The 16,758-nt window shown below is 39.3% G+C and overlaps 1 protein-coding gene across 5 annotated transcripts in view; it reads left to right on the plus strand.

Annotated features, from left to right (window-relative positions):
* Positions 1–16,758, plus strand: part of GPLD1 (glycosylphosphatidylinositol specific phospholipase D1) — a 51,990-nt gene that overhangs the window by 18,281 nt on the left and 16,951 nt on the right. For 4 of the 5 annotated variants that reach the window (XM_043450317.1, XM_043450318.1, XM_043450320.1 and 1 more), the window contains 7 exons: positions 518–572; positions 6,914–7,021; positions 7,245–7,272; positions 7,376–7,515; positions 9,309–9,374; positions 11,155–11,278; positions 14,551–14,687. In XM_043450317.1, the coding sequence (XP_043306252.1) occupies positions 518–572; positions 6,914–7,021; positions 7,245–7,272; positions 7,376–7,515; positions 9,309–9,374; positions 11,155–11,278; positions 14,551–14,687 (658 nt within the window). The remainder of the gene's footprint in view (positions 1–517; positions 573–6,913; positions 7,022–7,244; positions 7,273–7,375; positions 7,516–9,308; positions 9,375–11,154; positions 11,279–14,550; positions 14,688–16,758) is intronic. The other variant, XM_043450319.1, reaches the window with a different exon arrangement.

Genomic DNA, 16,758 nt, shown 5'->3' on the forward strand with positions numbered 1-16,758 from the left:
AATTCCACATGCCTTAAGGTGCAGCCAAAAAAAGAACAAAACAACCAAAAAAACACCATTATATTTTATCATTGACTTGTGCCATTATTTTAGAAAAGCATTACTTTTAAAATTAGATTTAAATTCGTTGCCTAGTGTCTCCTAATACTTTAGCTTTAAATGGATAAACTCCATCATTTTTCTATATTTAATTACCTTTAAATATGCACAGTGTTGGTGAGTAGTGTTTATTTAAATAGAAGAATCTTTATAGTCCATCTTAAAGTAAAAAAAAAACTTTTGGTTATATGAGTTTCTTTATTCTCTTAATTAATTCTCTTTCTTAATTCATGTGTTTCACTAAGATTTTAAAAGATCATTTTTTTCTTAAAGATGTGCCTATGCAACTAAAATAATGAACAGAAACCTATAACAGTGTGAAGAACTAATAAACTGGATTGTGCAAAGTTATGTTCAAAGAAGCTTGCTATGCATTGTCATTAATTCTCCAAAAGCAAATATTTTTCTCATATCATAGGAGGAGACGTGTTGAGCCAGTTCGAGTTTAAATTTAATTACCTCTCACGGCACTGGTAAGAGCAATGTATATTTAAATATGTGATACCCAAGTGGCAGTTAGGAACTTGATTCTTTTTTTCCTTAGAAAGTAAAACTTACAATGTAATAAGGAGCCTTCTACATTTGTACATGTTGGAAAGCATAACTAAAGATTAGTCTAAATAGATTCTTTTAAAAATCTGTGAATTATGCCAAACATATAAAATAATGTATTTTTTATAAATAAAAAATACTGTATAGCTGCCAGCTACCTTAAGAAGTAGACCATTGCTGGAATATAGAGGCTCCCTGCCTTTCCTTCTGTCGTATCACCTTTTCTCCCGCCAGGTATACCCACAACCTTAGATTCTCTTAATCACTTAGTCGCTTTTCCCTTAGAGTTTTACTACATGTAGCCATATCCATGGGGCTTCCCAAGTGGTACCAGTGGCAAAGAACCCGCCTGTCAATGCAGGAGACATAAGAGATGTTTGATCCCTGGGTCGGGAAGATCCCCTGGAGTAGGAAATGGCAACCCACTCCAGAAATTCCACAGACAGAGGAGCCTGGTGTGTTGCTGTCCATGTGGTCGCAGAGAGTCAGACACAGCTGAGCACATAAGCACAGTCATATCTGTATGCAAAATATTATATGAGTTTTTACTTTAAATAGAATTATACATCATGCATTTTGCTTAAAATTAAATTTTAAATTAGAATTTAATTTAAAAATGTTTTTGTTTAAAATTATTTCCCTGACATTTAATCATATTGATATGTTCAGCAATAGTCCATTGATTTTCACCACTGTATGGCCCTCCCTTGTGTAAATCTACCAATATGACTTGATTCTAGTGCTGGATGTGTAAGTAGTGTTAAGTGTTTTTGCTTTACACATCATGTTGCTGGGTACATTTTTGTACATGTATTTTTGCACTAGAGGGGAATTTCTTTCAAATAAATGGTACCAGAAGTGGAACTGTTGGGCCATAGGACTTAGGCACGTTTAACCTAGGTAAATAATCCCTGGCTGTCATTTAGAATGGTCTTCCCAATTTGTACTCCCATCAGCTTTGTTCTCCTTCTGCGTTCTCGAATACTTGGTATTGTCCAGCTTTAAAATTCTTCTAACCTATTTGGTATAAGATGATATCTCCTTAAAGTTTAAATTCTCATTTTCCAGGTTACTGTTATAATAAGTTTGAATATTCTTTCCTATTTTATCGATTGTATTTCATTTTAAGTGAGAAACTTGTTTGGTTTTTAGCCTATTTTTCTGTTGGGTTTTCCTTTTTATTTCTGAGTGCTCTTGGTATATTCTGAGTTCAATCTTTTGTCAGTTTATCAATCATTTGATATAAATATCTTTTAATAGTTTGTGGCATGTCTTTTTACTTATGGTATATCTTGATAAATAGAATTTATTAGTTTTAGTGTAGTTGAATGTATCAGTCTCTTCCTTTGTAATTTGTACTTTTGACATCTTATTTAAGAAATCCTTTCCTACCTTGAGGGCATGAGGTTATTCTCCTACATAGCCTTCTAAATATTTTATAGTTTCATTTTTTTTTTCTTTTTTCTAATTTATTTTCTAAATTGTAGGATAATCACTTTACAGTATTGTTGGTTTCTGCCATATATCAGTATGAATCAGCCATAGGTGTACATATATCCCCTCCTTCTTGAATCTCCCTCCCACCCCTTCCCACCCTTCTAGGTTATCACAGTATAGTTTCATTTCTTAACTTTAGATCTTTAATTTACCTGGAGTTAACTTTTTGTATATTCTGTGATAGAAATTTTATTTTTTTCCTACAGAGATAACTGATTATCTCAGAACCATTTATCAATAGTCTGATCTTCTTCACTCATCTGCAGTGTTCTCTCTGACATAAAATTCCATGTATATGTGGGTCAGTTTCTGGGCTTTCTATCATGTTCTATTGGCCTAATTGATTATTCCTGAGCAATACTGAGTTTTAAAACTAAAACAGCTTTAATGCATTTTGACATCTATCAGGGCTGATTTCCCAGCCTGTCCTTTTTCTTCAAATGTACCTTGAAGAAATGTACCTTTATTCAAAGGTATACTCCTCACCTGATTTCATGAATCAGGTGAGGAGTATACCTTCCTTTGCTGTTTTCTGGAAGTTTGTGTAAGATTATAACTTTGATTTCTTGCATGTTTGGTAGAACTTGTCTATAAAACCAGATGTTTTAAAAAGTAGTGACTTTTGGTTTTAGGACTGTACTGTTTTTCAGTTTCTTCTTAAAGAGTTTTATTATTTTTCTAGGACTTTTCTATTTTGTCTGAGTGTTTAAACATTTTGGCTTAAGGGAGTTCATAATATCCTCATTTTTTCCCCCTCATTTTACTTGTACTTCTGTTTGTTTGGTATCTATAATGTTATTTATTGTGCCTTCTCTTAATATTTTTAAACAATTAATCATGTCTAATGTTTTTCAGTTTTATTATTGAAAAAACTTTTGGCTTTATTGATCCTTTCTATTAATACTATATGTTCTTTTTCATTACTTTTTCTTATATTTATTTTTTTCCTTCTACTTTGGTTCCTATGAAATTTCAGTCTTGACTTAAAGGTCTACCAAATGATTAATTTTTATCTATTAGAATTTATTTAATTATCTATTTTTAATTTTTTATCTGTACTTGAAAGGAATGTTAATTCTCCAATTTGTAGTTTAACATTATATGTGTGTGTGTGTGTGTGTGTGTGTGTATATATATGTATTAGCTCAAGCTTTTTAAATGTACTGCTCAAATCAAAAGATTCATAAGTTTTAAATAATATAATCTTACTACTTTTATCTGGACAGTCTCACAATTACTGAGAAATTCATTTCAAAATCTCCTCCTATGATGATGAAATTTTTCAGTTTCTCCTTATAGTTAGATCAAAGTTTGCTATACATGTGTTTGAACATATGTTAAGTATATTCACATTTTCAAATCTCATGTCTTTCTGGTGAATGGAATTTCTATCTGGTGGCTGTCTTTATATTTTACAATACTTACTGCCTTCAAGTCCGACTTATCAGATACTGTTGGATACACTGTTCTTTCTGTTGTTGTTTTTTGTTCACATGTTTACTAAGCAGAGGGAAGGTGACATAACTCTGTCCCTCAGCCTTAGTCTGAGTATGAAGAGCTGGAAGCAGGGAGGAATGCTTACAGAACAAAGAACTAGAACTGGGGGCCTGGCAAGTTGCCCATTCCCATCCCTGGTCCAGCTGCCTCAGAACTAAGGGAGACCCAGAATCAACAGGTCACTCTCGAGGCAGATGAGGACAACTGGCCTTTGGATGCCCCGGGAAGAGTTGGTGGCAGCAGGGACCTGAGGTTCTCCACCGACTCTCCGCACAGGGTGCTCTGCACGGGATGAGATGCGCATTTCACATTGTACCTCACCGGGATCTGGTCTTCTTTCAGTCTTATTCAGTGGTGCTTGAAGGCTTGAAGGTCCTCAAGGCTTGCGTTACAGTTGCATTTCTCCAGGGAAGGCTTGTCTTACCTTCTGCAGGCTACCTCAAGGCACTATTAACTGGAACCACATTTAAATGATATTCAACCCTGGAAGTTTTTCTGACCACACAGATAGCATGAACGCAAGACAAAATATTTGTAGGGTTGGGTAGTGGTTACCGATTCTAGAGACAAGATAGCTTTCCCTCTCTTTTTCCATTTCTAAGATGAAGACAGAGGTTTCTTTGCTGTCCTTGTTAGTGTGTTGAATTTATTTCTGGCTAATACTCATGCAGAAGGTATGGCCTTTAATGAGGCGTTTCCTGTGAGAAATGGCCCACTTTGGGTGATTCCTATTCTTTAGCTCTTGTCTCCTGTATGCCATACAACTATCCAAAAAAAAAGCCTCCTAGGTTCCCAGGTTTAGCAGATGTCTTCAGAGCAAAAACTGGCTTTCCCACTCACTAACCTGTCAAAGTTTCCAGTTCCAACTTATTTTTGGCCATTGGAAAAATTTCACTTTCTTGCTAGCTTGGTGATTCATCTAAAAAAAATATTTTTGTTAGGCTTTTTGCTAGACTTTTAAGCTATATTTAGGAGAAGACCATTCTGGTGTGCTTGTAAAGTAAAAAATGGACATCTCAATAGATTCCTTCTTATAGATACACTAAATTAGGTTTTGTTTGTATTTATATTTATATCTGGTATAATCTAAAGTTTCTTAAAGATAAATGACAACAGTATAAATCTAATTTTTAAAATGTGGCTTTTCCTCCAACTGAAATAACTAATACGTCTGAATCAAAAGCTTGACTTAGAATTCTTTTTTACTACCTACCACTGTGTATTCTGAAAGTAGGATGTTGGGATTAGGAGTTATTTTGGAGTGTTTTTAAAAAAAATGATTCCTGAGAGTGATTCAACTCAAAAGAATAAAAATATCTTCTATTGCTCTTTGAACTCTGAATTTGCAAAACTAAACATTCCTTTTATTTGTTGTTGTTCAGTCTCTAAGTCCTGTCTGACTTTGAGACCCCATGGACTGCAGCATGCTAGGCTCCCCTGACCTGCACTATCTGGGGAGTTTGCTCAAATTCATGGCCATTGAGTTGGTAATACGATCTAAACATCTCACCTTCTGCAACGCCCCCCTCTCCTTTTGCCTGCAGTCTTTCCCAACATCAAGGTCTTTCCCAGTGAGTCAGCCCTTCGCATCATGTGGTCAAAGTATTGGAGCTTCAGCTTTAGCATCAGTCCTTTCAGTGAATATTCAGGGTTGATTTCTGTTAGGACTGACTGGCTTGATCTCCTTGCAGTCCAAGGGACTCTCAAGAGTCTTTTCCAACACCATAATTCAAAACATCGATTCTTTAACACTCAGCCTTCTTTGTGGTCCACCTTTCACATCTGTACATGACTACTGGAAAAATCATAACTTTGACTATATACACCTTTGTCAGCAAAGTGATATCTCTGCTTTTTAATATGCTCTCTAGGTTTGTCACAGCTTTCCTTAAAGGAGGAAAGGAGCAAGCATCTTTTAATTTCATGGCTGCAGTTACCATCTGCAGTGATTTTTGGAGCCCAAGAAAATAAAATCTGTTACTACTTCCACTTTCCCCACTTCTATTTGCCATGAAGTGATGGGAACAGATGCCATGATCTTAGTTTTTTTGAATGCTGAGTTTTAAGCTGGCTTTTTCACTCTCCTCTTTCACCCTCATCAAGAGGCTCTTTAGTTCCTCTTGACTTTCTGCCATCAGAGTGGTATCATCTGCATATCTGAGGTTGTTGATATTTCTCCTGCTTCTCTTCTTTCCTTGTCTATTTGTAAAGCCTTCTCAGACAATCACTTTGCCTTCTTGTGTTTCTTTTTCTTTGGGATGGTTTCGGTCACTGCCTCCTGTACAGTGTTACAAACCTCCACCTATAGCTCTTCAGACACTTTGTCCACTAGATCTAATCCTTTGAATCTATTCATCACCTCCACTGTATAATCATGAGGGATTTACTCTAAGTCATACCTGTATGGTCTAGTGGTTTTCCCTACGTTCTTCAATTTAAGTGTAACTTTTGCAATAAGGAATGATCTGAGCCACAGTCAGCGCCTAGTCTTATTTTTGCTGACTGTATAGAGTTTCTCCATCTTCAGCTGCAAAGATATAATCAATCTGATTTCAGTATTGACCATCTGGTGATGTCCATGTATAGAGTCTTCTCTTGTGTTGTTGGAAAAAGGTGTTTGCTATGATCAGTGTGTTCTCTTGACAAAATTCTGTTAGTCTTTATCCTGCTTCATTTTGTACTCCAAAGTCAAACTTGCCTGTTACTCCAGGTATCTCTTGACTTCTGTTTTTGCATTCCAGTCCCCTATGATGAAAAGAACATCTTTTTTTGGTGTTAGTTCTAAAAGGTCTTGTAGGTCTTCATAGAACTGTTCAACTTCCGCTTCTTTGGCATTAGTGGTTGGAGCATAGACTTGGATTACTGTGATGTTGAATGATTTGCCTTGAAAATGAACTGAGGTCATTCTGTCATTTTTTATATTGCACTCAAGTACCACATTTCAGACTCTTTTGTTGACTATGAGAGCTACTCACAGTTTCTTATATTTGTATAAATATTTGATTAGGGTACCAGTCATTTGTTCTGCAGCCTTGGGCAAATTATTGAACTTTTCTGTGCCTTAGTTTCCTGTATGTGAAGTAGGACTGTGATAGTATCGACCACCCAGGGTTGTTGGTAGGTTTAAATGAATAATGCATATAAAGTCCTTTGCATGAATCCTGGCAACTGTTAAATCCTGGAATCACTGGTAGCTGCTGTGGCTACTGTTGTTATCTTCAACTTCAGAATCAAAACAGCCCTTATTTCATTCTAATGCTTTTCTCAGGTATGTGCCTGTTGAAGATCTCCTGGGAATTTATAAAGAACTCTACGGCCAAGCGGTCATCACCAAAAAAGCCATTGTTGATTGTACATACCTTCAGTTCTTGGAAATGTAAGTGTAACTGGAGGAATATTTGCAAGTGATTTTATTGTGAATTCCTTAACACACTTTCCAATGCTTTGGCTACCTGAGTGTGGGTATTGGATTTATGGATTTTGCTTGTTCAAAGTCAGCTGCATGATAGTGGATACCTGTTGCTGGAACTTTTTCTTCATTCGTTTCATATCTTCGTGGAAATCACAACTCACAGTCTAAATTATTGCTTATGTTGCAGGTATGCGGAGATGTTAGCTATTTCCAAGGTAAAGGCATTTATTCTTCAAAATCTGAATTGAAAATGTTATAAAGATACCATAAGAAGCACTTGTTTCAGTTGTTTATTATTTTTCTTTCTCTTTGCCATAGCTTTATCCCACTTATTCTGGAAAATCCCCATTTTTGGTGGAACAATTTCAAGAATACTTCCTAGGAGGGCTGGATGATATGGCGTTTTGGTCCACTAATATTTACCGTCTGACAAGTTACATGTTAAAGAATGGGACCAGGTGAATTGTTACTCTTTCTCCTACCAATCACTCCCTGTATTGCTATTCCATCCCCATCATAAAACCCAGGTTTTTCAGTTGATCAAATGAGGACAAAGTCTCAGGAAGTGCTGTCATGTCCTAATGAAGCAGGGAAAGAATGGAAACTGTCACCTCAAAACTCCAACTCATTCCCATCTGGTTGGGTTTGCTGATGTCTCTCCTGTCCTAGGGATGGAGAGGTAGATTTTGCCAAGTTCATGGCCTGGGAGAAATGGCCCAGGTGGGAAGGAATCCACTTCCCCAGCTGTGCAACATCTGTTTCTTTTGGGAGACCCCATGCTGTGGGCTGGGGCGCCCACCTCCCCAAGCTCCAGCAGTGGATATGGACATCTTCCTCTCCACCCCGATTGAGCTCTAGGGCTTCAGGGTTTCAAAGGGCACTTCACTTAAGCCTCATACTCCTAAAGAAAATCAGAAATGAAGGCATTTATAAGGCACAGCCTTCTGTTGCAATTTGACATGCAGCCCCGATGGGAGAGCATCTCAACCTCCGGCTCCTTTTCTGCTCCGCCCCAGCACACCCAGAGTGAATGTCAACCAGAGACTCAGATGCAGACCAGGGCAGACTGGTCTTGTCCCCAGTTCCAACTGCAACATTAGACATTCCGGTTCTCACAGGATCTGTTCATGGTCTGAGGGAGCCGAGGTTCTCTCATAACCAATTTCCAGCCTCACCACTCAGGACGGAGCCCCTCCCATGCTGCTGAAATGGGCAGGGTAGGGCTGGGTCTGGATAGGGACCACTGGAGGCAGACCTTCTGCAGGGCAAGGACAGCTTAAGCATCAGCCAGCAGGGGGAAAGAGGGTCTGTGGCAGCTCCTCTGTCCATGGGATTTTCCAGTCTTCCTCTCCCTCCAAATAGTCTTCATCCTAGAATAAACTCTTGTGTAATCCCCACTCTCTTAGTGCTTCTGTTTGGTTTTAGGGAGAAAGTTCACGTCTTACATTCTATCAGAGCCTTTTTACTTGTAAAAAGGGAGACTTAGTTACCTACTTAATTATTGAGTTTGTAACTTTTTGTTTTTAATTTTTATTAAAGCAAAGGTTAGAGGTGCTGCAGCTATTTTTATTTGTTTTTTTGGCTGTGCCCAGTGGCTTATGGCATCTTAGTTCCCCAACCAGGGATGGAACCTGGGCCCATGGCAGTGAAAGTGCAGAGTCCTATCCACTGGAACACCAGAGAATTTTATTTTAAAAATTAAAAAAAAAATTTATTTGGCTGCACTGGTCTTAGTTGTGGCACTCAGGATCTTTGATTGTGGTTTCAGCATGTGGGATCTAGTTCCCCAGCCAGGGACTGAACCCAGGCCCCCCTGCACACGGAGTGTGAAGTCTTAGCCAGGGAAATCCCCACCAGGCACTTTAAAATTTTAGCTTTGAAAGGAATGAGACTGAGATTATAACACCAAACATCAATGGGCAGAAGGTGACACAGTTGGGAGTGATTTTCTTTCAGTCTCTAGCTCTGAGATGGTTCCTGTCAGCAGGGAGAACTCAGCAGATGGAATTGGGAGGGAAGGGGGAAGCTGAGTCTGGGGGTGACCAGTGGTGGGGTGTGACCTGTTACCACCTGCTTATCCACCCCCATCAAGTAGGACTCAGGCCCTTCACCAGTCCTGTCTGGCTAAGTGATAAACACCTCTACACGAAGACTTCGGGGAGACGGCTTGAAATGTGACAGTGATTCTCAGAAAAATTCATGCTTGAAAAGAAGGTAGAAAAACGCCTAACTCATTTGACTATTTCTCTAGTAACTGCGACCTCCCTGAGAACCCTCTGTTCATCACATGTGGCGGTCAACAAAACAACACCCAGGGGTAAGTGGATTCGCAAATGACTCACAGAAAAAGAACATCTCATGCAGAGGGGTACTCTGTAGACTCTGAAAGCATGGGCTTTGTAGACAGAGGTTCTGGCTCCAGGGCCGCCATTGTGTGATTTTTAAACAAGTTGCCTAATTATTTTTTGAGCTGCAGCTTCCTCTGGCAAACTGGAAAATATACATATCCATACTCCCAGAGTTGTGGTGTGTGCGTGAGTGGATAGAAAGCAATTACCACCTTAGTAAGGCTTCCGAGGTCGTGCCAGTGGTAAAGAACCTGCCTGCCAGTGCAGGAGATGCAGGAGACGTGGGTTTGAGCCCTGGATCAGGAAGATCCCTTGGAGAAGGAAATGGCAACCTACTCCAGCATTCTTGCCTGGGAAGTCCCACAGACAGAGGAGGCTGACGGGCTACAATCCATGGGGTTACAAAAGAGTTGGACACGACTGAGTGACTAAACAAAACAGCAAACCACGTTACTAAGTTGCTCACTAACTAGTAAATGATAGGTAATCATATTATTATCATTACATTATTGCCATTTCTCATACACTGTGACCGTATTCTTCCCTGAAAAAGTAATTATTAATGATACTGGGTGGGAGAAGCCCTCTCAGTTAGTTTCTGAGGAAGAGAGCCAGAGGGTCTGATTTGTATTCTCAGAGGTGGTACTGCCTGCTGGAGTTGGGTACCAACCATTTATTCATGGATTTAATAACCGTATTAATCCTGTAAATATTATATTACTAATAAGATAGCACAAATTATATTGTGTCCTCATCATTAGGTGCCAGGAACTAGTTTAGGCGTTTAGAGACCTCATTGTGAACAAGACAGAAACAGCTTCTGCTCTCAGGATGGATGGCCTGGCGGGTGGACAGATGGTCACTGAACGGGAACTTGTCAGTTCCTGAGCGTTAGGAAGGGCAGGCACTGGGCGCTCATGATGTACCACAGAGTATCCTGACTCAGTCACAGGAGACTACCTGTGAAGAGTTGATGCTTCAGCCAAGATATTTAAGGGTGAGCAAGTGTTAGATACTCAAAAGGAAAGACATTGCAATAAAAGAGGAGTTCAGAGCTTCAAAAGAATTGAAAGTGTGCAAAAAGAGTTCAGGTAAGTCCTCACTGTTTAAGTTATTCAAATTAGATAAGTTTTGTTTTAATATAACTGCATGTCTTTAGGTTGGGTTTAAGAACTCTAGATTGTTGGGGAGTCCCTACACTGTCTAATGTCTTAGGCCCTCTTTGTTCATCTGTGGCCTGTCTGTAAGCATTTCTGAAACCTACCTGGCCTTTTTAGGCTTCTGATATGTAGACGTTAAAACATAGGATTTAAAAATGTATTTTTATTGTATAATTAATTCTCCCATGTCTTTAAAGCAAAATCAGTCGACTCGCATACCAGTTTCCTGAACAACTATGACCATGTCTTGGCCATTAATATGAAATGTTGATTTAACTTCTGATTTTTTTTAGTAATCTGGAAAGAATCCAAACTCATACACTTAAAGAACTTTGAGGCTATAGAAAATATTTTTGTTAAGGACTGGCTTTTTCAACCTTGGAAATGGATTTATTAAAAGATGTTGTGGAATAGCCTATAGAAGTTTTTCTAAAACTTTGCTTTTTGTGTTGCTGTTCCTTCAACTTGCAGATGTTAAAATTTTATGACCTTTTAACCTGGGGTTAACTTGATGACATCTTTAACTCAGTTATTCAGCGTGAGTTGCTATTTCCTCAGTCTTAACTATTTCATTCCTCTCTCTCTCTAGCAGCTCAAAAGTACAGAAGAATGGTTTTCATAAAAATGTGACTGCAGCCCTAACTAAAAATATTGGAAAGCATATAAACTATACCAGAAGAGGAGTGTTCTTTAGTGTGGATTCCTGGACCATGGTAAGAATTTTCTGCTTTTAATGGAGAGGTACATTCTGCTTCCTGTGATAACTGCGTTTTGTAGGATCATTGGCTGTTTAATCGTTCATTGAAAGTCACCTGGGCTCACAAGTATCCTTGGTCTTCAAGTCTGGTTTGTTCTGGAGACATCCTGTGTTGAAGGCCTGAGTCTCAGTGGCCTTTGGAAAGCCCAGTGGAGCTCAGGTGGCCCTTGGGTCACTCTTGCTCTGTCCTTAGAGCAACGTGTGTCGGCAGTATTGTAGGCTCATAGTGCAAAGCCCCACACCAAGGGAAGGCCACTGCCTATCAAGTTCCTCCATGAGATCATCTTAAGTGTCAGCCATTCTACTGGGGGGATAAGAGATGAAAGGGAAATAGTCTCTAATGTTTAGAAAATTTTAGTCTAATGGGGTGATAAATACAGAACTAACCATTTCTGAGTAAGATGCAACCGTTTCTCCAACCATGGTTGGTGGGAGGAGAGACACAGCCTCTTAGATTAAAAAAAATAAAATTATGTAACTGCCATCAGAGAAGGTTTCATGCAGAAGCTGGAATCTGAGTTAGGCCTTGAATAGTAACCAACTGACAGTTTTTCGTCATTGAGCATGTATTTCTGGTAATGGGTTAGGATTATTTAAGGATGTTTAGAAATTTGAACAGTCTTATTTGCCTGGATCACAGGACAAGGAATCAAAGTACTTGCGAGAGTCGGGAAGGGAAATTGGCATCAGATTGTAGAGAAGGGTTTAAACGATTTTGTGACCTGGGCGAGGGTCCCAGTGGAGCCTGCTTCACAGTGTGCGGCCGGGGCAGTCATGTAGAAGGTCCTCTTCGTCACGCTTAGAAGGGCCCCCTACTTGGTTTATTTATTCATTTTAAAGTTTTTAAATATTTGTTTATTTGGCTGCACTCAATCTTAGTTGCAGCATGTGGGATCTAGTTCCCTGACCAGGGATTGAACTGATGCCCCCTGCATTGGGATCATGGAGTCTTAGCTACTGGACTACCAGGGAAGTCCCACCCCATATTTGCTTTAATGTTCTGCTGTTATTGCCTTAAAATTCTTACCTTTTTTAAATTTAAATTTTATTTTATATTGAAGTATAGTTGATTTACAATGTTGTGTTACTTTCAGGTATATAGCTAAGTGATTTAATTATACATATACATATATAGCCCTTCTTTTTCAAATTCTTTTCCTGCGTAGACTATTACAGAATATTGAGTTCCCTGTACTATATAGTAAGTCCTCGTTGATTATCTATTTTATATATAGTAGTGGGTATGTGTTGTTTCCAAACTCTTAATTTTCTCTCCCCACACTGTTTCCCCTCTGGTAACCCTAAGTTTGTTTTCAAAGTCTGTTAGTCTGTTTCTGTTTTGTAAATAAGTTCCCTGTATCATTTTTTGAAGAGTCCACTTATGATATCATATGATATTTGTTTTTCTCTGTCTGATTTACTTTACTTTGTATGATAATATCTAGGTCCATCCATCTGGCTGCAAATGACATTATATCGTTCTTTTTTTATGGCTGAGTAGTATTCTGGTATGTGTGTATAAATATATATATACACACACACACCACATCTTCTTTATTCATTCTTCTGTCGATGGACATTTAGGTTACTTCCATATCTTGGCTACTGTAAATAGTGCTGCAATGAACATTAGTGTGCATGTGTCTTTCTGAATTAATGATTTTCTCTGGATATTTGCCCAGGAGTGGGATTACTGGATCATATAATAAATCCATTTTTAGTTTTCTGAGGAAACTCCATACTCTTCTTCATAGTGGTTGTATCAGTTTTCATTCTCACCAGCAGTGGAGGAGGGTCAAATTCTTAATAGATTTTGAACAAGCAGCTCTGCATTTTCATTTTGCAATGAGTTCTGCAAATGATGTACTGAGATTTAGACCAGGGAGCTCTGTCCAAACACACATCATGCGTGCTGCAGTTATTTGTATCTGTCTCCTTCACACAAGGAAAAGTTGTGTAAGAGAAGGAATTTACATTTCCAAGGCCTGGCGTGATGCCTGGCGTGATGCCTGGCGTGGCGATTTCTGAATGAATGAGGAAGCCAGAACTGGGCTTCAGGTGAGCAATCCGGGGGCGACCTGCCGGAGAGGTTAGACTGGAAAAACAGAAGGCTGAGTCCCTTCCTGCAGGGCCCTGCTAAGCTGTGCTTCTCTGGAGCCTGGGGGTTCAGGGCTGCCCCACGGCTCTGAGCTGAAGCTGCTCTGGGGCAGCCGACAGTTCTTGTTTGGTCTTGTGTCACCTGGGGTGGATTTCGAGCTGTGATCCCTGAACTTGAATGTATCTAGTGCCCAACCAGGTTGCTCGGGGCCGCTCTGGTCTGTGTTTATGTGTCTGCAGCAACCACACTAACAACAATTCAGCATCCTAAGCTGGGGGGGCTTGCTGTCCCCCCAATTTCTCTTGCACACAGCTTCCAGCCCTCCACATGTGACCCCTCATGCCTTCCCAGCTTCTTGGGACTCGAAGCAAATCCAGCAGCCTCTCAATCTGAATATGGTTGGGAGGGTTTGTGGCATCGTGGTGGCATTCCAGTTCATTTGTTTGTGGGGAGAAAAGGAGGATATATATACACAAATATATTTATAGTTCTAGATTTGAGTGGACTTACCTTCTAAAAACTTTTTATTTTTTTAACTATTATTGTGTTCAGTTACATTCTGAACATTAATAGACTATCCTGACGTGGTTGGTTCAGGTTAATGTCAACTGACTCTTTCTTCTCGTGATGGTCCTGACCTTTAGGCTCTAACTCCCATCCCTGAACGTGTATTGTGGGTGTGATTTCACTCTCCTAATTTCCCGTCTTAAGTCTCCTTACTTGTTGATAGGAGTCAATAAGTTATTTTTCATCACTTGTGAAAACTTGCTTCTTGGGACCTCCCTGGTGGTCCAGTGGCTGGGACTCTGCGCTCCCAGTACAGGGGGCCTGGGTTTGATCCTTAATCAGGGCGCTGGATCCCACACACCACAACTAAGAGTTTGGATGATAAAACTAAAAGACCCACGTGCTGCAATGAAGATTGAAGATCCTGTGTGCCCCAACTGGGACCCAGTGCAGCCAAGTAAATAAATATTTACTTATTTATTATTTACTCTTTATTTAGCCAAGTAAACAGATATTAGAAAAAAACCTCAAACTTATTTCTTAAAGTCTAATGCCTTTGACTTGAAGCGGTAGCTTTGTTGATTATGCTGTGTCTTTTTCTGTCTGTAATCATTTAATTTCAGGATTCCTTATCCTTCATGTACAAGTCTTTGGAGAGAAGCATACGTGAGATGTTTATTGGCAGCTCTCAGCCACTGACACATGTTTCTAGCCCCTCAGCATCTTACTACTTGTCATTTCCCTACACAAGGCTTGGTTGGTAGGTATGAGTGTGTCTAATTCCTGAACATTTTCATCAGTGAGTACTAATTTCAAGCAGTCATTCACAAATGTTTAACATGGTGCCTGTTAGCACTTTACTTTCCAATCAATTCATCAACAAAAACATGAATTTATTGCTTAATTTATGGTAAAGATAAAACTATCTCCTTAAGATTGGTCAAAAATATGTTTTTTTGTTAAGCCTTGATTTTTTAAAAAAATTATTTTTCAATTGAGGATAATTGCTTTACAGAATTTTGTTGTTTTCTGTCAAACCTCAACATGAATCAGCCTTAGGTATATGTATATCCCCTCCTTCTTGAACCTCCCTCCCACCTCCCTCCCCATCCCACCCCTCTAGGCTGATACAGAACCCCTGTTTGAGTTCCCTGAGACATACAGCACATTCCCATTGGCTATCTATTTTATGTATGGTAATGTAAGTTTCCATGTTACTCTCTCCATATATCTCACCCTCTCCTCACCTCTTCCCAAGTCCATCAGTCTGTTTTCTATGTCTGTTTCTCCATTGCTGCCCTGCAAATAAATTCTTCGGCACCATCTTTCTAGAGTCTGTATATATGCATTAATATACGATATTTATCTTTCTCTTTCTGACTTACTTTACTCTGCATAATAGGCTCATTCTATCTAATGTATAATAGGTTCATCCACTTCATTAGAACTGACTCAAATGCTTTCCTTTTTATGGCTGAGTAATATTCCATTGTGCATATGTACCACAACTTCTTTATCCATCCATCTGTCTGTGGACATCTAGGTTGCTTCCATGTTCTAGCTATTAAATAGCTCTGCAATGAACATTGGGGTACATGTGTCTTTTTTCAGTTTTGGTTTCCTCAGGGTATATGCCTAGGAGTGGGATTACTGGGTCATATGGTGGTTTTATTCCTAGTGTTTAAAGGAATATACCATCTTCCATAGTGTCTGTATCAACTTACATTCCCACTAACAGTGTAAGAGGGTTCCCTTTTCTCCACACCCTCTCTAGCATTGATTGTTTGTAGACTTTTTGATGATTGCCATTCCGACCAAAAAATATGTTTAAATATAAGGAACTTTGACTTTATTAAATAACCACAGCAATAAACTATTACTTTATAGAATATTTTTAAAACTTCAATTTTTTTGGAGATAGATAATTACACATTTTTTGGCATCTAATGACATTAGAAGGATAAAAGTAGGTGGCTATTATACTGACAGGACTATTATAACTTCATAAGGCAAAAGCCTGGGACACAACAATAATTTAATAAAGAGAATTTTAGGGATTCCTTTGATTTTTAAAGAACAACTGTTACCAATCTCAACTCAGGTTTCCATCATCTGCTGCACAGGAAAGTCAGTGTACTGACACCAGGTTGTGGTGAAGGAAAGCACAGCGTTTATTACAGGGCACCAAGCAAGGGAGATAGGGATAAGCCTCAGGTCCACTCCAGTTTGGTCTTTGAGTTAGAGTGTTTTAAAGGAGAAGACCAAGGAAGCTGGGATCAACATCCTGTGACATTTCTTAATCATAATTTCAGGGGTTAGGAAGTTTCTGGTTTGCAATTCTCTGGCCAGGTGGTCCATGGTTTGGGGATCTGCTAGCTTATCCTGCCCTGAAGAAACAAGCTGTGTTTGTATGTTAATGATGACATATAAAACATCAATTACAGTACATTAACAGTGTTATGGACAATAGTAGTTTTAGTCATCTTACTCTGGTTGATTAGTGTTCAGTTAGCACAGGATTCGGAGAAGGCAATGGCAACCCACTCCAGTACTCTTGCCTGGAAAATCCCATGGATGGAGGAGCCTGGTAGGCTGCAGTCCATGGGGTCACTAAAAGTCGGATACGACTGAGTGACTTCACTTTCACTTTTCACTTTCATGCATTGGAGAAGGAAATGGAAACCCACTCCAGTGTTCTTGCCTGGAGAATCCCAGGGACGGGGGAGCCTGGTGGGCTGCCGTCTGTGGGGTTGCACAAAGTTGGACACAACTGAAGCGACTTAGCAGCAGCAGCAGCAGAACAGGATTGAGGTCAGAGGGCACAAGAAAGG

This window comes from Cervus canadensis, chromosome 28 (genome assembly GCF_019320065.1).
Source record: "Cervus canadensis isolate Bull #8, Minnesota chromosome 28, ASM1932006v1, whole genome shotgun sequence".
NCBI lineage: Eukaryota > Metazoa > Chordata > Mammalia > Artiodactyla > Cervidae > Cervus > Cervus canadensis.